This window comes from Limulus polyphemus, unplaced genomic scaffold, assembly GCF_000517525.1.
Source record: "Limulus polyphemus unplaced genomic scaffold, Limulus_polyphemus-2.1.2 Scaffold3700, whole genome shotgun sequence".
In the NCBI taxonomy this organism is placed as follows: domain Eukaryota; kingdom Metazoa; phylum Arthropoda; class Merostomata; order Xiphosura; family Limulidae; genus Limulus; species Limulus polyphemus.
Window position 1 is genome coordinate 68,932 of NW_013669310.1, and position 24,180 is coordinate 93,111.

Genomic DNA, 24,180 nt, shown 5'->3' on the forward strand with positions numbered 1-24,180 from the left:
GGCTCAAAAGCAACCAGGAAAAAGCCCAAAACATCACACAATCTAAGAACCAACACAAGAAAAACAAATCAAAGGCAGCTTATCACACAGTGGCCTCCTTTTCATTTTTCATAGGTCATTTAAAAACTGTGCTGATGACCATTGAATGGAACAGCATTTCATGAGGTATAGTAAGTTGTTTTGTTAGAGCAAAGCAACTGTGGGTCATATGCTGAGTACACACTAGGTAATCAAACCCTGGACCCCAGCACTACGAGTCTGTAAACTTATCACAGTCACCCAAGGGGCTGAAAATCCAACAGACTAAAAGAAGACACAGGAAAAAGTGAATCTGAAGTCTCCCCAAAATGTCAAAGATTGCCCTCAACTGCAGCCTCAGAGCCCCCTGGAGGACCACCACATATCTGAATATATGTCTCCATTTCACTTTGAATGAAATCACCGACCAATGCTTAGATGGGCAAAGAAGAAACCCTTAAAGTCGTGTAATAGCTATAAGTGTCAGCAGAGGTAAGTACATTTTGGAAAGTAAAGTTTACAACAGCAAAAAAAAATCCAATAGTAGGACAGAGGGTTTTCAGAAGTTATGAAATTGAAGTTGAGTAGTGCTTTCAATAAAAAATGTACAATATGAAACTTTTGTTTTTATAACTAACAACTTTGTCAAAACAGTATAAAGGAAGATTTTACACATAAGCAAGTTCTATCTGCAAAAAGAAAAATATTTGTGAAATTAAACTCTAGTTAGTATTATCTTAAGGATTTTAAGACATTTATTCTCTGGATTCATCAATTAGTTAGACGTTAACATTGTTAGTACCTTTAGTAATTTTTAAACAAATGGTTTTCTCCATATTTCATACACACAGTTTCTCATTATCAATGGCAATGTCTTGATGAATTACCTTTGGTACAGAATTAAGATTTGTCAAAATAATGTCATCCACATCATTTTGACAAAATGACATTCAGAGTTGTCCTCTGAATGATGGTAACACACAGAGCATATAATATTCAGGTAGAAACCTGTTTTTAAAATAATTCTTGAAGGAAAATGTGTTGAACTAAAGATGATTCTACTTCATTTGAGAGATACATAACTTACATTAACTAGAAACCATAAATGTACACATGTAACATTAAATGACAAACAGTTTGAGAGAATTTCAGTTTTCTAAAATCATGTTACTTACTCTGGGTTTTGTAACCACTTCAAAAGAAAATGCTGTGGTGAAAACACTGGAAAGCAAGAAACCCCAAGTCGTTTGGCAAGTATAATATAGAGAATTCCAAGTGAAATCAAGTTTCCTGTGCGTGTCTTCAGCACCTTGATTAAAAACATGAGATATATAACTAATGAATTTTCCCAAAACAAAATAATGCTGTCATTATGTTAAATAGTTTGTGAATATGAAACCTTATTAGTTGTTTATCATAGGGTACACAAATTAAGAATGTAAAACAAAATCATAAAATGAATATACCCACTGCTTATAAAAGTTGTGAATTACACATTACCTTAACTAACTTTATAATTATTCATGATGAAGTTACAACCAAGATGAAGAGGAACTCAAATCTTTGTTTCTACTTGTTTTATAGATGTTCTGTCAATTACACCATTAGATCTTGTATGCTGAATATTTTATTGGCTTTTGAAAGAAAGGAAACTGAACTTTTCCACAACATGTACAATACTACATTTTATATGAATTCCTCTGTCAATATATATACAACATTTACATAAACAATATAACTATTGATAGATTTATCACAAAGAGCTGGGCAGTTTATGGAGTTTAATTGATTAATCTATGGGCTCATTATTCAAATACATTCAATTAATGGATTACTCTAATGAGACTAATAATCATATTTTAAATATATTTGGCTTTTTTTAAAAACATTTTCAAATACCCTCTGTTTAATATGATATACATCTTCAAGTACAACAGTTTAGGATTAAGTTATTTTTTAGCCCCTAAACTGCTGTACGTGTAAATATGTCATATTATCGTATGTAAAATATAACACACATAACATGAAACAAGTAATCAGCTGAAAATATTATTAATACCATTCCTTTCATTTCTCTACAAATTTTCACAAGAATACTAAAACTACTGAATTTTTATTGATGAAAATAAACAAACCTTGTTATCATTAATTATAAATCACAAAAATACTAAACATTTTAAGGTTTTATTGTCCATAATCCTAATACACACTCTTTAAAAAAATTTCCCCAGTGTAGTAAGGGATGTAGCATGATGAATATGAATCAGTAGGGTTAAGAAAAAGCACAGAATTGTTAAATAAACTGGGTTATTTATTACTAAATAAACTAATTATTCATTAAAATCATTATCGTTAATGCAAATGAATATAACCCTGTTATGGAGAATTAATATACTTGTCCTCATATTTCATTTGATAAAATCATTTTCTTCTTTGTTTGAAATTAAGCATAAAGCTACACAATGGGCTATCTGTGCTCTACCCACCACAAGTATCGAAACCTAGTTTCTAGTGTTGTAAGTCTGTATACATACAGCTGTGCCACTTGGGGGCTCTGATAAAATCAGTAAATATTCTTGTGACAATATATAATGGATAATATATAATTTAGTGAAAACAAACAGACTCTAATGAGTAGTCCTAGAAAAACATCCAGTACATTATTTACTATTTGGCAAGAAAACTTATGATCATACTAGATTACCTCTCTGCAAAAATCAAATTTATTCAAAGGTGGAAACTGAATTTTTATAAGAAATATTAAGAACATGATAATTTTTTTCTAATTTCATCCTAGCTTGAAGAACAACTCTATAACTTTATAGATATAAAAACATCATACACTTTTAACTGAGTTGTTTATATGGACAAAAGTTAGAAAGAACGCATTAAAATGATTAACAAGTTTACACTTTACAGTACAAGTTGGATAAAACTGTAAAAACACATATGTATGCTGAGAGATCACTAAGTAATCATCTTATAGTTCTAGGCTGTGTTTAACCCTTTGGGCATGTACTTTTTCTTTTTTTTAGTTAATTAGATCAAATATACCTCTAAAACCATTTGAAATAGCCCAAGACACATGTGGAAACAACTATTCAGAACAACATGAAGACTCAAATTATATAAAAAAATTGACCTAATTTGCATATCTGATGACATTACACTTCTAATATGGCCACCATATTTGAGAAATTTGTAGTTTATTCTTTTTCCTTCCAAGTTGACACACATAAATCACCAAATTTCATAAAAAAAAACAGTTAAAAGTTATTATTTAGCTTTTGCCACATTGTATTTATTGTTCAGTACCCCTCTGAATAGACAAATTATGTGATCTTTAAGCCAGTGTTTTGGAAGCAATTTGTAAATACAGATAATGATATAATAAAACAATTACACATGGATAGTTTCCCTTTCCTCATGAATACAGAATCACCTTTTTTTTATGAGAGGTAAGACAGCAGGTTTCAAAGCTGCTGGCATGACACGGCAGGTCACATTCACTGCACTATATAGTCTCATGTTCTGATTAGACAATTCCTAAGCCAAAGACACACTAATGTAATTACCCTTTGTGGGTAATTCAAACAGGCAGTGAAAGACATAGGAATGTGATGAAGCTGATGAGATGAGACTCTCAAAAGTTTCCTCGCCTGTAAAGAAAGTCCAGAATAAGCAATATGGATACTTGTGAAGCCACCTTGTCAAAGTAATTGGGGATAAATCTTGGGAAACTGAAGGATCCCAATGAATAAAGAATCGAGTTCCATCATCTCGAAAGGACTTAGAACGAGTCACATAACTCAGGGCTCTGACAGGACACAATAAACAATCAGTGTCCGATTGGTCGTAGAGGTGAGATATAGCTGGCAAAAGAACTGGTGAGAAGGATTTATCCCCTTCCCTGGCTGTCAGTCTTAGAAAGAAAGGACCTATCAGGGTATAGCAGGAGCAAAATGGATAAAGAGTCCTATGCATGTGTAGTGAAAACAACTCTGACCTATGACATCCACATGCCAGCAGTAACAAAAAATACCCACTAAGGGAAAGGTGATGGTACTTGAGACTAAAGGCTCAAATGGATGTCAAGACAAAGAATGTAATACCACCCTAATATCCCAGTTGAGTAATTGAAAAGGTTGTTTGGGAAGAAGAATTAAAGGATGGAAGAAGGCCCGATAGCACTGGAGAGTCAAAATCTTTCCGATGTTTAGAATAATGAAAAGTAGTCAATAAAGCTGCCTTATATAAAGCAACAGTAGATAAAGCTAGACCAAGAGTCAAAAAATGAGATATGTTGGGCACGTTTGGATGAAGTGGGTTAAATTTACTTGTGAGACACCACTGGCTATAAGTGTGCCATTTTCATTGACAAATGGCCATTGTGGGTCTACAGATAGATTGAGACATATACAAGACAATTTTATAAGTTAAACCCCAATTCCATGCAAAGGACTGCATAACTTCCATACATGAAGTTTGAGCTTCAGAAAGTTTGGGTGTAGAATGTTGAATCGAGGTTGCTTTAACAGAGATAGCCAAAGAGGAAGAGGTGGACCCTCTTGAAGATACTGTAGAAAAGGAAACCATGGTTGAGCCAGCCAATCTGGGGTTACCAACAGCTCTTAAGTAGAGGATCAAATCATAGCCAGAACTCTGGGAAACAGACAAATTAGGGGAAAGGCATAGAGGTGCAATCCCATTCAATCTTGACTGAATGCATCCATCTCCAAAGTCCAAGGATGAGGTACCAGGGACCAAAAATGACTATAATTGAGAGTTTCAATGAGTGGCAAATGCATTGATCATTAGAGTCCTGAACTGAGAGCAAATCCATTAGAAAACCTCACAAAAGATCATCCATTTGATCGAGAGAATTGGATTGAGCTGAGAGAGATGATCTGCTATGAAATTCATCACCCCTGAAACATGGCAAGCCAGGAGGCTGATATAATGGGAGTGAGCCTAGTAGAGAAAAATCCAAAGTTTGAAAACAAAGGTCCAAAGAACACATACCCCCATGATGGGAAATTTAAGAAACCACTATGGAATTTATGGAATGAATCATGAAATTTTCCCCTGCAATAGATCTTGATCCATTGCCAGTTGGATAGCACAACATTCTAAATTACTGATGTGGAAGGAAGATTTGTCTTCCATCCATAGACCCTGGAATTCCTGATCTTTGATATATGCACCCCATCCCTGAAGTGAGACATCTGTGAATAGACGAAACTCAGAATGAGAGAGTGGTATAGAAATACTGATTGTAGTGTTGACCCAATCCAATGACCACTCAAGAACTACGATAATACTCCTGATCAGAATTCCCAATCCATTGGTCACACAATGACCACTGAAAGGACTGCATGTGTGCTCATCCCAAAGAAATCAGAGATATGAGGGATGCCCACATCCACAAAAGAGATAGATCCATTCACATAAGAGTCTGACTATCTATTCTGCAGCCTGGAATTGGATGGGAGTTGGCTAAGCCAGGCTTAAAATATTTTGAAAAAGACATTCATATGGACAATATTTTAAGTTAGCAAGAAAGCCAGCCTTAGTGGCTTCTGAAAGGAGAATCTGGGCATGTTTTTCTGCCAACTGACAAGATTGTGCCAGAAGTAACCAGTTGTCCAGATAATAGTGTGTGTACAGGCCCAAAGTGTGGAGGTGACAAGAAAAACTTATGACTCTGCAAAAAGACATAGGTTGCACATGCTAGATCAAAATGTAGATCTCTGAACTGCAGAACCTGACCCCTGTGTATGAAATGTAGCTAGTGGCAGGATGACTTTGCAATAAGAATGTGGAGAAATGCATAAGCAACATCAAACTTTGTCATCCAAGGACCTGGTGAAGGGACTCCATTGTGAGAAAGGGAGATTGGGAGGATCTAAGAATTTGTTGAGATGAGAAAGATTGACAATCAGCCACCAATCTCCTGTCTTCTTGGGCACAATAGATAAACAGGAATAAAATCCCGAAAGAACGGGATTGACTCCCACTACCACCGTCTTGAACAATAACTCTCTGATAGCCTTAGAATGAAGATCCACACTCCACTGATCTGTTGGGGGTGGAAATACCACAGGTTGGGAGGATAATGGAGGTGGAGAAGTTAACGGAATGACCAACCCCCAATGCCAAAACCTGAAGTACCCATGGATCTGGGGTGATGGAATTTCAGGTATCCCACAGACCCACCCACCTAGGGTAGTCACTGATGCCATTGATGATGGTCTACCAAAGAGGAGGAGCCTTGAAACTAAGGATGGAATCTATTCTGAGTATCCACAGAGTGAGGAACAGAAGCTGGGGTTTGGAACACACAACGAGCAGTCACACCATGATTTCCAGCAGGAGCCAAATAAATTCTAGAGGCCAACAACAACAAGGAAAAAGTAAAGGGGTGACATCAATTCATAATTTCAAACCATCAAGGGACAAAGAAAAGGAGCCTCAAGTAACTCCCGGAGGGCTACAGCAGGTAGACAAACTCCATCCAACAAAGTTTCTCTACCCAATAAACCCCAACAACCTACAAGCCAGGAAACCAAAGAAAGAGCAGAAGCTGACAATTTTACCATGATAGAAGTCAACAAAAGACCCAAGTCATGCTCAAATTGATGTGGGGACCACTGATAGTCTTCTGACAATATTTTTTTGTGTGGGGGGATATAAAAAAAAACGAATCCGAGAAATGTCTGGAACCCCACATATCCAAGAGAGGATCTAATCTGAGATTCAAAGGTACCTGGAGAAAGCCCCTAAACCTCACAAACCCGACTGACTAACTGGAAAAATGTAGCAGGAGGTGGCTGATCCAAATTGGCCTCATGAGAAGCCCACCTGCTAAACAAAGGAAAAAAAAAAGAGAGAGAGTCCAAATTCTCTCCAGACTGTCCTGAATAATTGACAAAAGCAGCCTCAGAACCCCCTGAAGAGATGCCCCAAGACCGAATATATGTTTCCATCTCACAACAAATAAGATCACACAGCCTCAACTAAGGGTGACCCCCACCCTGACCTTTAAAAGATGCTAGATAACAGGGGTGGAATAGAAGAGGGCTGATTAGCCTCCATGCTGGAACAGTAACCCATTGAATTCATGCCTGAAAATGGCATGTCACAATTTTTTTTTTAATAATAATTATTAAATATAATATATACAGAAAGCCACTAGGCAATGCCAAAATTGCAACAAAGTACACTAATTATTGCAGTAGAGAAACCTGTGTCTGAACGCTCATCTGAATGAGGTACTTATATACAGTACCTGGATAGAGGGTTCATCGACGTAGGTGGAGAGTATATCACCAAGGGCAAGTGAGTAGGGAATAAAAGAATGGAGCAAGCAAGAAAAAAATCAGACCAATGCTTAGATGGCCAAAGATAAAAATCCTGGCTTCTGAGCAATAGTGCTAAGTGTCAGCGGATGGTATGTTTTGGAATGCAAATTTTCTTCTGTTTTATATCCACTTCACAGAATTTTAATGCTGTTTTCAGCTATGGAGTGCTTGGTTTCTTTTAAATATCAAAAATGTACGACAGTCTATTCAAATGTTCTTTAATCCTTGCATTCAGGTCTCTTCTAGTTTTATCTAAATAAAATAGTTCACATTTTTTTGCATATCATTTATGACTCTTTAGTATCCTTTTTTTTCAGACAATTTCTTACAACAGTGTTCTTGTTTTTGTACAATTAACAAGATGATGTTAACACTGTCCTTTTTTTTTGATGAGGTGTTTTCATATTCCACCAAGGTTATCACTGACATCTTCAACAAGAGTGATAGTGGTTATGATAAGGTTTTGTGGTTTTTTGTTGGATTAAATGCTTTATGGTTTCTTTGTTTGGGTTTCATGGACTTTTATTTAGCTTTTCCTTTGAGGTAACTATTTTTATAAATGAAAATCTCTGATATTCTTCTTAATTCACTGTTTAAATTATGGGTTACACATGTCAAGTACAATTCAGATTTAGCATTTTAAGGTTCCACGTTTGTTGTAGGTGGTGTGCATATTTCCAGGTTATGTACTATACCAAGTGTATTGGTTTTAAATAAACATGTGTCAAATTCAGTTGATTTCCTAATGATGCAAGTATTAAAAAATTTATGGAGAAATTTTCAATGGTGAAGTGGATGAAGGAGTGAATTCTATTGATACAGCAAACTTTGAAGATGATTTGAATGGTTAATGAATAAGAAAATTCATTACAAGTTTAACAGAGTAACAAATGTACAATGTTTCGACAAGGTTTTTTCATAAGCAGATTATTTTCAGATATAAAGTTTGGTTTCTTTTAAATATTCAAAATCACACATGACAGTCCTTTCTAGTGTTCTTCGTCCCATTCTCTTCCAGTTTCACCTACATAAGATTGTTCATGTATGTCACATTTAATTTCTTATATTATTTCTTTAATTATCCTTCTGCTTTGGATAATTTCTTATCTGATGTTGATGAAATCTTGTCTAAACTTTGTACGTTTGTTACTATGTTAAACTTGTAATATAAAGTTTTCTTCATTGCCCATTCAAGCCATCTTCAAACTTTATTGTCTCAAAGTGAATTTTTTGTCATCAAAATTGTTGATACAGCTTACAAAACATTGTTTTTCATGATCAGAGTTAAGAACTACAGAGAACATCATCAATATACCTCCATCCAGTGTACAGAAAAATATATGGCTGTACTGAAGGCCTTCCTTTAGTTGAGTTAAGAAGACATTGGCTAATGAACTAGATAAAGTTCCACTCATACAGAATCCATCAATTTGGCAGTAACTTATATTGTTAAATTAAAAGCAAAAGTTTGTTGCTAGATCAAAAACATCACTCAATTTGAAGAAGTTGTGGTAATTCTTCATTTATGGTAATTAGTGATAACTTACTTGAATTCTTTTTCTCTAGGAATATAGGTATACAGAGTTTGTATATCAAAACTGTCATTTTAGTTTTATGACTTAATTTCTTCAGTAATAGGAAAAACTAATTTTGATTAGCTGAGTATTTTTGTCACCCTACTCAATGAAACCGATGCTAATACATAACCAATTAAGTGAATTTCCCAGCTCCATAATTCAATAGCAAAACTGTAACAAAGTATGCTCAAATATAGAACCAGAAATATGGACTTGGTTAGTTAGCACACTATCCAATATGCCATGCCTGGTCCATGAACATACGAGGAAATAAGGTGAAATATGATTTAACTTGGAAAAAATCCTTAATTTGAATTTTCTTACACTCAACTGTTTAAGTAGGATAGTGGTATCACAAAGCTAAGGAAATTAAATGTTTGTATGTGAATAGTTCTTTAATTTTCTAGTATCTAACATCATCTTCAATTTATAATTTAATTAAAAGCTTAAAGTAATTCATTGTTGCGTTACTTTAACAGTAAACACATGGTTATATCTACATAAAAAATAAAGTACAATTTTGATGATAAACATCAACATTAAGTCAATATTAGATATGTTAATTACATACCTCATGAATATAGTAACTTTTCACAATTTGATCAGCCCTAGTTTGTTGAAACTTGAGATGATGAAAAAGGACTACATTCAGGGAAGTAAGAATGGCACGGCAATCTCTAGGCAGCCACAGTGACTCTGTTGCTTCAATGTCTATGGAATATGATAAAAACCATCTATAGAAATAAAATTGGTTTATTTTCAGCAATTAAATTTCAGCTACATAATTTGTAAGAATTTAGGTACTTCATTTATAAATTGTCTTCAACAAAAACATGTTCCTTAATGGAATGCAAAATAGTCAATTTTGAATGTACTCAAATACTCAAGTCATTTGTAATTCAATACTTATTTCAAACACAGTGTAGAAGTATTTCATTTTATCAACTTACTATAATTATATTTACAGGTTTAATAAGAAATATGTTAATACATTTGAAAAAGCAGGATGGTGAATAGACTTAAGTTGTAATAATAAAATGTATAAACTATATTTTAAATTTTTGGCAAAAAAGTGTTCTACTAAGATACATTTTTATGGATAACAAAGTCGACATCTTATGAAGAAAAATTTCCAATGTTCGAAAATATATCCCCATAAATATTAACAGTTATAAATGAACCTAGACATTTCAAAGTCTCTTTAGTATAATCAAAATATTTTAATTGTACACCTAAAAATGACCAAAACAATTTATGCAGAGATGAAAAACATAAAAATGAAAAGAAAGGGGTCTTTAAAATGATATTTTTTTTTCTTTTGCAAGGAAAAACCTCATATGGAAGTAAATGTGTTTCATGTATGATTTTTTCTTAATCATAAATCTGTCATTTCAACCTTACTTTTTCATTTCAACCAAAACGTTATAAAATTGACACTTTTTGAGTATGTACTAAATAGTTTTACATCATCATTCAAAATGTCATATCAATTTTATTTTGCACAGTTAATATTTTGTTGAACTTGCTGTGCATGTTGTATTTCATGGTTGTTGTATTCTTACACAGTTTTAAAAAGTTTCCTTGACATTTATGTCATGGTCCTACTTAGGGTATACATAGTAAACTAATATAATATTAAAAATGTTTTTTTTGCTTTTTTTTGGTTATGAAATCAGCTTTTTTTTCATAATTCATGGTTATTCACAATAGACAAAGGCTCACATATAATGTTTAATGGTGCTATGCAAACAGCTCCATAAACAACTTGCAGAACTGTTGAAAGGTCTGAAGAATAATGTTAACTTTTTGTGTTTCAGCTAAGGTATAAAACTGATTGTAGTAGCAACAACAATTTGTTGGCTCAATGTAAATTTAGAAAGCTGTAGAAGATGAATCACCAAGGGGAAGTTCAATGAGGGAATACTTTTTTAGATAACATTAATAATGTTATACTTCAGATTACCAGTTTACAGAGATGGAAAATGGGGCTTTAAGGAAGAATTTACAATTTGCTCTCCCTCCTAAAAAGATTGAAAGAGAACATTACTTGTATGGCTTTGAATAATGTTTACACCAACTAATATGTATATTTATTTCAGAAAATATGAGACATTTAAACACCTTTCCAGGACAGTGCTTTCTTCATATCAAGAATTCAATTGTAAAAGGTAAAGAACATAAAGCTCTCATTGACTTGAATAATGGAATATTGTCATTATTAAGCCTAAATGTGATCCAAAATAATGTAGATTATTATATCAAGGGGTAAACAATATGCTTAATAAAAAAATAAAACAAAATATAGATATTTAAAGAATTGAATTGAATCCTACTACAAGTAACAAACTAAAATTACCATTTTATTTGTTAAAATGTCAAAACAATGTTTTGTTAATGAAAAGGTTGATCTTTAGACCTATTGGTTTTTATTGGAGGATGCCCAGTTAGACCAATTATTTCTAGTATTGGATCAATCAACTTTTAGCTAAGTTCCTTCCTATGTAACTTTTTTTTTGAACAAGCATGTAAAATAGAAACATATGTACTGCTCATAATAGTTTAAAATTTGTAAAAGAAAGTAGATAGATAAATTTCCATGATGTGTATCATGTAATCTTTATTTATTAATATACCATTAGATGAAACTATAGACATTTGTTGCAAGTTGGTGTTCAGATATATAGATAAAGTAAACTTACTAAAAAAAAGTTTTTAAAATGTTATTGGAATATGCAATGAAAGAATCTTATTAATGGGTGTATTTATCAAGGACTTGAGGGTGTAGCTGTGAGTTTAAGCTCAACTCCTATATGATAGCTAATATATTTCTTTTTCCTAGTTACCTATTGTTGTGGGTCATTTACCTATGGTATAACATGTGCATGCTCATTAGAAAGATTTTGGTAAAGTTTAGCACACTATGCAGAATTAAACAGCAATCTTTTCCACTGGTGGGTAATGCAATACCTTGAGGACACAACCCCTTATTTTTCTATGGGAATGTCCAACAGTAATGATTGTAGTGCACACACTATGAAAAGAAAATTATTGTTTATATTTTATCAGTCTTTAAAAGTACTTCTTAACACAGAATCACTTATTCACTGAGAACTCTCAAACTTCCTAAATGCACATTAAATACATGTTTTGTCTCTTGATTGTGTTTAAAAAATATATAAAGATTTTCATTTGGTTGTTTTTGTATTCAATCTTTTTCTTTACTGAAAAATTAAGTCAAAATCAGGTAATACAATTTAATTTTGCATAACCTACCTGATTACTTTATGGGAAAATCGCTTTACTTAAAATATCACAGAAGTGTATTTCAGAATTAAGTACATTAGGTGAAGAATTAATTTAGCATTATTTCTTCCTTCAGATGCAGTTGTCTGTTGGCACATGTATTATCATATCTTTATACACTTACTAACTTACACAAACAACTTCTACTAATAAAAATATACACGTCTTCTACTTGCATTTTGTGCAATAATCTTCTCTACATGTAAAATACAGTATGTGATGTAACTCAGCAGTCAAATGATACTTACAAGTTGTTTATTTTTCATTGGTTCATGATGTAAACATATGACACTAACGTACATTGAGTTGCAGTATATAAATACCTAACCCTCTCAGCCTGGGCATCATTGATTGCACGTTACGAGGTTTCGGTGACTTTTATTAGTGAATTTTATTCAACTACTTTTTGTTCATTCATGTTATACTAATTAGTATAGCATAAAATTATAGCTAATAATCTACATTTTAATAGTATACACGTTTTAAGTATTTTTAATCTTAACATGAAAATCATTTTGCACACAGACTATTCAAAACAAATACTCAATACATTCACAGACAAATATTTTTTTAGTTTATTTAAAGTACTTCACTAAAAATATGACTTTTTGTATGTGAAAGACTTGTAATGTTTACTGAAAGACTGCAAACTTTTGTGAAGATATACATACTATATTAAAAGTTAGTAGTATCAGATCTATAAAGACTTTAAACGAGTACAAAGAGGTCACGTGGTTGGTCAAATTGATTAAGCCCATGTTGAGGGAGTTAATTCTTGAGTTAGGTAATGACTTTTTTGTTAGTACTGCTCATATAGGTATTACTATATTGGTTTCAATCAACTGGTACCCAAGTTTAATGTGTAAAATGAGGTAGCATACATACATGTGTCCAGTACAATGAATGCAAACATCGCTGGTCAACATATGAATGCCACTTATCCAATGAACATAGTCTTTTTTTGACCAGTCTGAGTGCAAAATTATTTTCATGTTAAGATTAAAAATATTTTTCTTCATCTCAAAAATATCAAATGCTGTAAGTCACTTGGAGAACATGTGGCTCACATTACATTATCCACAAGCTACTCCAAGCTGCTCACATGCATGCCACGTGAATATTTTTTATTATATCTATTATTTTACCTAATCTAACCTAAAAAGTTACTTATTTTAACATTTTAGTTACTTTTATAATAATAAAGAATGCACATGAAAAACAAGAAATGAAGAAATGAAGTACATACTTGGGCCTTTTTTTTGCTGTCTAGTCAATGAAACTTAACCCTAATTTTTTTATTATTATTATTATTGTACTAATGGTAGTATTGCACTAAATATTTTTTATTTTATTCAATAATGCACCAAAGAACATAGAATAACAACATGCAAAAATCAGGCAGTGTCCCATAATTATCACAATTTTTCTGGCTTTTTAACTGCTACAAGAGCCCTTACAAATTCATCCAAGCTCGTTGATGAGTTCCCCATGGGAACAAAACTTTTACTGAAAGAGAAATTAACATTTTTCCATACACACAACAATGTAATATAGTGCATCATGAAAACCTATATATAGTATTAAACATAAAGAGAGAAATATTGATAAGTCCTGAAAGAGAGGATGTGACAGGTGGGTGTGGCAAAAGGGGTCTGATTTTCTATTTGTTGGTTCTGTAACCAAACAAAATTGAAGGCAATGAAAATTATGCTTTATATGAGTGATGACAATATTATAATAAGTAACATTAAATTTCATACTTCTTGAAGGGGTGGTAAATAAATTCAGGATCTTTTGTAATATTGCCTTATATAATTAAAAGCTTAAAACTTATACAATATTAAGATATGGATTATTAGCTACAACTTTATGCTATACTAATTGGTGTAACATGAACAAACAATAAAGGATGCCTGTGGTGAGAGGGGTAATTACTGCTGAAAAATCACAAGACATTTTCTTCTTCCAAAAGCCAAGGAGACCACACTGTGAAGAGAGTGATGAGGTCTCACCAAAAAATAAATAAAATAAACTAGATTATTTTAAAAAACGATTTGTAGCAACCTTTTTTCAGATGCAATATCTGCAAGTCACTTCTTTCTCTGGTTAATTGATTGTTGTATTATTTTTGTTATGGATGAGGTGTTTGGTGTTCCTTGTAGTTTCACTTTATATACCAAGAATGAGTTTGTTCATGAAATTCTATGTATAGTACAATTAAATATTAGGGTTCAAAGCTCTGATGATGGTAACTTTGTTATCAAAACCAGTTGGCTGTAATCTATAATAAAAATTTTACCTTTCACTGTTCCAAAAGCTTTTATTTTCTTTACTCTTAATATAGAATTTTTTTTCATTTTGTTATACATTGTAAATACACCAAAAACATTAAATTTAGGTTCAGAAATGCTCGATGGTTATAGTGTTTTATTTTTAAAGTGCCTGTTTCAGGTATGGTGAGGTTTAAGAGTTTTTGAATTTCATTGATGTAAATGTACAGAAACAAAATATGGCAATATACAGTCAACAGGTTGGAAAGGTTTAAAAAGTAACTTACCAGTTTTTATAATGTACATACACCAACATTACATTCCGAGTTATAATTTTCAGTTCTACAAAATATTTCTTAGAGACCAATACAAGTAATAATTATATATACATTAATCTTGAACAGGATTAAACTTAAGTCACACAAAAATACAGAAAAATATTAAATCTTGTTAATGTATTATATTCATTAACCATATTGCAATGACTTTACTAATTAAACAAGTTTTAATAGACAAATAAATGATGCATGCTGAAGAATGAAAGATTTTTTTCCTTCATTTAGAAAAATATATTCATAAGTATCATAAGCACTGACAACACAATCCCCACTATCTGTAGACCCAGAAATATAGACTTGGTTAGTTAGCACACTATCCAATATGCCGCACCTGATCCATGAACATACGAGAAAATAAGGTGAAATATGATTTATCCTGGAAAAATCCTTCATTTGAATTTTCTTACACTCAATTATTTAAGTAGGATAGTTGTATCACAAAGCTAAGGAAATTAAGTGTTTGTATGTAAATAGTTCTTTAATTTCCTAATAACTGTACTATCACAAGAGTATTAAAATTTGCACACGTATAACAACATGTGTTGAACATATTATGTATGTTTTTACCTATTTCCTCTTGATTTATTTGTAGCAATGGATGGTTGCAGTCACTTTGCTGAAGTTCTTCTCTTACAAGTTGAGAAAGGTGATCCAACTGAGATGTGACGTCTTCCTGAATGTTTGTTGTTGGATTACACCACTGAGCAAAAAGAATTGCACCTAACCACAAAAACCAAACAACAAGGTACACCAATGTAACAAGGATCTGTGTGAAAATAATGAACAAATCTATGTAAACCTACAAGAAGATCTTAATTTACTTTTATTTAATTTAATTTTCAATGAAAAACAGCATAGTTATGTATAAGCTCTGTATCAACTTATTTTATTCCTATCTAGCATTTTCAAGTTTCCTAAAATTTTAATTTTTTACTGAATTAATTTTAATTATCTGTATTAAACTGTTGTGGTCCCCTCCTAAGTTAATATGAAAGTTTTACAACATTTCGTTTTTTTAATTTCAATTCAGTTTGGATGCAAAGAGTCACTCAAATAAGCCATTTAACTTTCCCTTTCTCCATTACACGAGATCGGATTTCACTAACTGCAAATTAGACATGTTTTCTCACTGAAAGGATAGCTTATGACAAAATACATGGTTATTTTTTCTATCAGCAAATCTGATAACTCAGGGTCTGCAAAGTTCTTGCATTTTGATCGTGATGGACAAGGGTCAAGTGTGCAAGCATAGCTTTGTTAGTGTTATTCTGTTTTAGTACATAAAGCCAAGTTTGCCATCTGTAGTGGTAAATTTTGTTGGATCAAAAGCTTAGTTTTTAACTTCGAATTTTTAGTTGTTAACTTTCACTTTCAGATTAACTGTAGATTGTTGCAAACTTAACTTTCAAGGGGGTTAGAGTTTAATTTTTTCTTAATGTACAGTTTAAGTATTTTGATTAAATTATTACAAACCAACTTTGGGTTTTATTTTATATTCTAGATGTACATTTAATGTAGCTTGCAAGATGGAGCACACTCGACTGGTAACAGAAACTATTAGAGGTTTGCTCACTCTTCTCTTACCAGTTCAACGTGTCCACAATAAACTTACCCTTTGTTTGGTATTGTGTTTGTTTTTAACTGTTTGTGTAAAAAAAAGGATGGTATTTGTGTTCCATCTCTTTCTTCGTGACAAACTCAGTTGCAGTTCAAAGAAAAAAACATTGCATACTCTGTAACTCAATATTCTCCAAGTCTCCAGATAACGAGCCCTCACCAACTACTCTGAGGGAAATCCATGTGCCAGAAAATGCTTCACTGTGAGATAAAAAATTTACTTTTCTTTTGAAAGTTTTTGATTTCATACTTAGTCACTGACAATGTAATTATGATGCAACTTCTTTTGGACAGTATGTATTATCCCATACTGATGGAGTAATATATAAATGTTGGAAAGTTAAGAACAATATTGGTTGTAAATTTTACTATAGCTGGCATAAAGTTCTAAAGTAAACATGATCCATACTCAACAAAATGTTGCAAATAATAATGTATATTGTAAAAGTTTTCTTAAGTTTTCAATGAAGATTTTTAACTTAAATAAAGTTGTTACTATGTCTACGTTTTGTTTGATATAATTTCAAGTTAGTTATGATCAAAGTTGCATTCTTTGGAGTAGTTCATTATGAAACATGCTCATATAAATAACAGAGTAAAAATATCACTGATCTCTTAAGCATACAGATATGCTCTATGAACATTTTCAAAAGAAATAGTGTCAAACATTTAGGGTTAGGGTCTTTTTTTCCAGGATCAGTCAAATTACTGCAAAACAAAAATTTTTTTTCTTAGTCTTTATGAAGGCTATATTACAACAACAACCTATTTATGTATAATAAAATCACAAAGTATAATTTCATAATATTCTACTCGATATAAAGTACAATGTGAAAGAAAATGTGTGTGTGTGTGTCATGTTTTTTTGTTACTTTAGTAAAATCAATGACAACTGCAAATTTTACTATTATGTTATTTTACTGCCATTCTTATTGTCCATTGAAAATTGATCAATAAAGAATACTGCTTCACAAGTGCTTGCTTCATAATAACAGATATGCCAGTTCCTGTCACACTTTACATTAGGACATAAATTCAGGAAAGCAGTAAGTGAGGTATTAAAAACATAACACATACACAATATATAAAAATTAAATTTATTGTGTATTTAACACTAAAGAAAACAGTTACTCAAATTATAAGTTAACTGACCAGCTTTAATAGATACATACACACACACACACAAACTAAAACTTAAATTTCATACCTTTTTCTAAAGTCTGCTTCTCATTAGGAAGTGCCAAATATTCTAGCCAGCGCTTCTCAAGATACTGACGTCCAACATATCTTAGTATCTTCTCTGCATAGTATTTTTCTGTGAGGTTTTGAATGCTGTAAATAGTGAATATATAAGAAAACACTGGAATATCACAGTATTCTATTCTTTCTCTCCTTTATTACTTTCTGCTATGAGTTTTGTGACACTCTTCAGGATATAATTTTACTGAGAATCTACAACAACAAAAATAAATACCATTTTTTCAACCAAACATAAATAATCTAAATTAAATACATATACTTCCCATAGGTATAAAAACATAATACACCACATTTATAAATTAAGTACATTAAAAATGCTCAAAAATAAATAAAATTAGCCAACATACTTTCCAAATGGAAACAAAAGGAAATGTGGTTCATAGAACAATTGAAGAAAGACAGAGAAAATCCAAAGAGGGGGAGGAAAATTAAAAATACAGTTATTATAAATAGAGGTCAAGATGTCTGGTGCCACTTTAAACCGATAGTAGTAAGGGGGAAGAAATAACTGGTTTTGTAAAGTCAGTAGAAATTGTGAAAACAGTTACAAAGAGTTACAGAAAATAAAAAAGTGAAAGTATGAAATCATACAATAAATAAACTGCATTTCTGTAATAATAGGAGAAAATATAATAAGATTTTAATTTAAAAAGGAATTTATAAATACAATATATTATATGTTTGTAAATTTGAAAAGTATATGTATTTAAAATAGGTTATTCATGTTTACTCAAAATACAGTATTTGTATGTTTTTGTTCTGGATTTTCAGTAAAATTATATCCAAAGAGTGACCTCTGAACTCACAAAACTGGTAGAAAAAGTAATAACGGAGAGGAAAAAAACAGAATAGCCTGATATTACAGTATTTTGTTATTTGTATCTGCAGGTGAATTTTACTGGTGTTCTGGTTATATTATATATTTCTCTGCATAGTATTTTTCTGTGAGGTTTTGAATGATGTAAGTAGTGAATATATATAAGAAAGAGAGAAACACACAAACCAATATCAATAACATTACAGTACATGGACTAAATTAGAAACTTTTAATAAAAAATAAACCATCACAACCATACTAACTTTTCTCATAAATATGGGAATCCACTGGACAAGAAAGTACTACACTTAACACACAGATGTAGACATGACAGAAAAGATTTAGTTCAATCACATTATAGAAGCATATTATGAATACTCACTTTATTTTCAATTAAAAATCAAGTTTCAAGGTTTTTATACTGTGCAGTAACTGTTTTCTAAATCTAGGAAAACCATAATCATAACTCAATTACTGTACAATACACTACAGAGTGCAGTATAACTGTCATCTTGGTTTAATAAGCTAATGTGCCATAATATTTCGATTAAATATTAAAAACAGTAAGAAACTGGTATTATTAGGATCATGTTTAAAAATATTATACAACTAAAGCATTTTTTGCATAATTTACATATGACCACATAATCAGAGGTTGACTGCAAAATCAAAGTCTTAATTTCTACACTTTGCAAGGTAAATACTAGGACAGTGTTAACAGTATTATACCTTTTGACAACGTATTTTTGGGGAAGTGGTACCTGCTGACTGGAAAGTCTGATCAATGGCCTTTCAAAATACTTCTCAACTATTAGTTATTTTATTGAAAAAATAAAGTGTTAAATTGCTGTTGATGGCAGAATTGTATCAATTGGTTAAAATTATCTTAAATGTTAAATTTATAAGCTGTTAATAGTACTATCAATAGAGTACTTGAAGTTGTTTTTTTCTTTTTTTTATGTACTCCATAGCCTATAGTCTAAGTATTATAACACAGACTCACCCAAGAAATTTCATATTGATATCAGCATCAATCTGCCAGTCTTCACATGTGCCGACTGGTCAAAGTGATTATATATATATATAAAAAATAATAATAATAATAAATAAAAATAAAATTGTTTATGAGGGAATTTCAGGACAAATAAAAACAGAATTTCCTCTGTTTTAAGTATTGAGGATTTCCCCTGTCGACTGATTGAAAAAAATATTTGAAGATAAGGGCATGAACAGAGAAAATGCATAAAGAGAGAGCAATGCATTTGAGTGTATATCTGTTGTTGTTTGGTATATGGGCATGCATGACTATTGTACCATATTGAATAATTGGATTAGAATTTAATAAATCCTTTTTGACATTTCTTATAGAAAGGACAACTTGTCAGTAAAATGACAAGGAACAGCGACGTCCAGCAGAAAAAATTCCCATAGCTACTTATAGCAAACGTGTGTGCTCTGTTGTGCTGGATGAACTCATTGCATCATAACAAATTAAGTGTCTTAAATTACTTTTTTGGAATGGAACAGGTAACCATTGTTCAAGTATTCTTACTTCATTTACGCCCTCTTTTTTTAGTGTATGCATAGTCTGTTAATTATCCTCTTCTAAAATGAAAATTTGCAGTTTGATTATATAATTTTACATAAATACTGAAACAGCTATCTCATTGTTTTTCTGTTTCTTTATTTGATATTTTTATATTTTTCAATTTAAGCAAAGTAATCCACAAAAACACCAAAATAATATTTCATTTTAGTCTTTGATTTTGATATGTCAAATCACAAAGTGGTTTTTTTTATCTTTCATTGTTTTTTTTTGTGAATGACCAAATCCTGAGAATGAGTGTAACATACAATATATAATAAATCTTTAATAAAGCTCACCTACTGCTTGAAGTTCCTGCTGCATATCCCAACTAACTGCAGGAAGTTTCAAAATGTAGATGCTCAGAGAAACATGTAGACATCATAGAAATGAAAAACAATTTTGATAGATTTATATAAACATAAACTGAAAAGTGGAGTGACAAATGTTCTCTTTGCTAAGAAACTGTATTTTCTAAATAACAAGGTAAGAACATTACTTTAAACTCACTTGAAATTTAATCTTTAAGGTCTTCTCAAGTTGTTTACCATGACCCCTTTGCAAATGAGACCAAAGTCTCAATGGGTTAACTTCCTGCACAATTAATAAACACATGAATAATTAATGTAATTTAAATGTCATAAATACAATTTATGTATTTTCTGTTCTTTGAATAAAAAAATAAATTGTATTTAAATGTTGCATTTCACTTGGTGTAAATTTTTAAAATCCTACAATTAATTGCTATTCACAGATTAAGCAGCATTTTCAAACTCAGTAAACAAAGTGCTGTAGCTCCAAGCTTAATTCACAATTTGATTATACTGCTATACAACAAAGATCAAAGTTAACATTTTACAACACCAAAAATGTATTTCCAATAGAAACTCACCTCCCCTCACATAATAGCTTTCTTCAATTTGTGCTGCTCTCTATATGCACAATTTTTGCTTGCTACAAATCGAGGCTCCCACCTAACATTACATGTTTACACATGCTTTAGCTTCATTGTTGCATGCATATAAGCATACGACAATCCTCCTAATGCAGCCAACTCCCTCTTTAGTGTAGAACAGGCAAAAAAAGATGCACTGGAAGTGGGGAGGATGGGTAAGAACTGTGAGAGGAGATAATTATTTATTGAAAATAAATATTGTGTGTTGAAAAATGTTAACTTCTGATATGATACCATACCTTCTCTCACATAATAGCTAGAATCCAACATCTGCTCATGTCATCCTGTATCACTGTGTCTACTTGTGTTAATTTGGGAGTTTTTTACAAAATTAGATATGAAATTATATCATCCTGTATCACTGTGTCAAGTTTGGTGATGATTGACCAAGAAATGTGGAAACTTGTAAGGAACAGTTACACACATTCACATTTATTTATATAGATGATGAGGGTCCATCCCCCACCCCCTTCATGACCATTCTCATGTCATCCTATATCATACTGGCTTTTATATAGGTTAGATAAAATATAAGTGGTTAATACATTAACATAAGAATGAAAACTTTTAATCAGTCTTCTAATATGTAAAGCTGAGTTTGTGTATGTTTATTTGCACATTTCAACCATCTGTTCCTTTTACGTTTCTGGGCCTGGCATGGCCAGGTGGTTAGGGTGCTTGAATAGCAATCTCTGGGTTGTGGGTTCGAATTCCTATCCCACCAAACATGCTCATCCTTTCAGCCATGGGGTTGTTTTAGTGTGATGATCAATCCTACTATTCGTTGGTAAATAAAAGTAGCCCAAGAGTTGGTGGTGGGTGGTGATGACTAGCTGCCTTCCCTCTTATCTTTCACTGCTAAATTAGGGATGGCTAGTGCAGATAGCCCTCATGTAGCTTTGTGCAAAATTCATAGCAATCCAAACCTTGTATGCTTCCACATTTCTTGAATAATCAACACTAAACTTGACACATTGTGTCATGTCATGTACCATCATGCTTGATTTCTTGAAACTGGAGGAGTGATAAAAGCCAAAATGCATTAATCCAGTTAGATAAATTTAGAATAGTTTGATTACTATCTACCAATTACGATTTTAGTGATGGGGGTGGGGGGTGAAACCTTATAAATGTAGTGAGTGTTGGTATAATAAGCCTATAGTAGTGAAACTCTACTGTCTACTTGAGAACAAGTCTGAAACAGACAAAGAAAAATTGTTGTATGCAGACACTACATCTTCTCTGCTTTTAAAATTTATTCACTTAGTCTGTTGCTATGCAGTTTTAGCATAAACACATGATCCACAAATCTATCACGTTGTTTTCATTCTACTCACATATAATCTTTTGTTGTTCTCTAACAGACAGTATATCATTTGTCCATGGAAATATTACAACAACTTTGTACATTGAACAGAAAATGCAACTGTCAGCAACTGTCCTTCACTGATAAAGTAGATGATGCTTAAAAGGTACATCTTTCACTACATTGTATGAAAAGACCAGACACATGGTAAAGCACATTTTTATAAGTAGATACATTTCCTGTTAACCCGTTACTTCCCATGGCCATTTTGTCTTATCGTGAGGGCAAAATCACATTTGTGAATTGAAAACATTACAGAGAACCTATCTTTTATCGGATTTGAGATTTTATTTTTGTAAATAGTAGCATAAAATCCAATTATTTGTACAAAATTTTTTATTATTTAATGAAGTTTAAAGAGAAATTTAATAAAAAATTCCCAAAATACATTTTTCCTTCCACTTCAGCACTTGTCATGCCATCTACGATTGGTATCTAAACCTTTTTCTAGTCTATTTTCTTTATAAAACAGCATATGGGCATGCTAAACCTCAGTTGTAAAACTTTTAGCCAATCCTAGTCAAAGGCATCAATTTCAGTACCCTATTATTTCAATCGCTGTATTTCACATTTGACAAATCATAGGATGATAAGCAAAGCACGTGTCGAAACGTTGTTCTCTGGATTTTACAATATGAATGTGGGTGGTGACTATTATAATAACTGCTGTTTTATGTAGAGGTTGTATTTAGTATTGGTCAATAGTACTTTTCTATAAGCCTTAGATAACTTGCTTCTGGAAAAAACTGCATGGGATGTATTTGACTTTTATTATTTTTCTATAGTAGCTTAAGTCATGCTATATCGTATATCTATTTATATTAATCATTGAAAAATTAACTTAAAATAGATATATTTTAGGAAAAGAATTTGATCCACAAATGTTAAGGTTAAGATCTATCGAGTGGCGAGCACAAGGTCTTTATGTGGATTAGGCTTAGTGCTTTGAACTGAAGGAGTTTGTGATTTTTTTTTTATTCTTTTGCATTTATACTCACAGTTTTAAGTTCAATAATTTAGCATAATTTTATATTTAGTTCATAATAAAAATATGATTTAGTATTTATAATGATAACTTTGTGTGATTTGTAAGTACTACTTGTACCACTTTGATAGTTTTAGGCTTATCGTAAGATTTTACATTTTTCCTTCTTACTATCATTATGTTGTAAGACCCACACTTCTGTTGTTTTATAATTAAAACATACTAACTGATATACAAATATTTTATTCTGGTATTTTGCAAAGGGTTTAAAAAAAAAAGTTAAATTACATAAAAGTATATTCAAAAGTTACAAATCAAGATAACATACACACAAAAGGAGAATCAATGTATGGATAAACAATATCAAAATTGTAAATTATGCACTGAGAAGTATACGTACAGTTGTATGCAAATCATATTTAGATGCAAAAATAAAAACGTAGTAAAAGATACACAGAGATATTATAATCACATCAGTTTATATGTGAAGAACATACAAACTGTACATTTGTTCACTATTGATACGTACACTGAAGACTTTATACATGTTTATACAAATGCAAAAATAAGCTAGACACTGTTACCAAACAATTGTCTGAAGATGAATAATCCAAGTTGTACATTATTCAGTGAAATATTAAAAATTTTATATATAATTCTTGAGCAGAAACTAAAACACAACATATGATAAAAGTAATAAAACTGAGCACAGTAATGTATTATAAATA

The 24,180-nt window shown here is 31.6% G+C and overlaps 1 protein-coding gene across 2 annotated transcripts in view; it reads right to left on the reverse strand.

Moving 5' to 3' along the window:
• LOC106469877 (F-box only protein 21-like) overlaps nucleotides 1-24,180 on the reverse strand; it is an 80,765-nt gene that overhangs the window by 44,592 nt on the left and 11,993 nt on the right. For both annotated transcript variants that reach the window (XM_022398455.1, XM_022398454.1), the window contains exons 3-6: nucleotides 17,692-17,816; nucleotides 15,435-15,587; nucleotides 9,528-9,667; nucleotides 1,194-1,327 (exon numbers count right to left, since the gene is read on the reverse strand). In XM_022398455.1, the coding sequence (XP_022254163.1) occupies nucleotides 1,194-1,327; nucleotides 9,528-9,667; nucleotides 15,435-15,587; nucleotides 17,692-17,816 (552 nt within the window). The remainder of the gene's footprint in view (nucleotides 1-1,193; nucleotides 1,328-9,527; nucleotides 9,668-15,434; nucleotides 15,588-17,691; nucleotides 17,817-24,180) is intronic.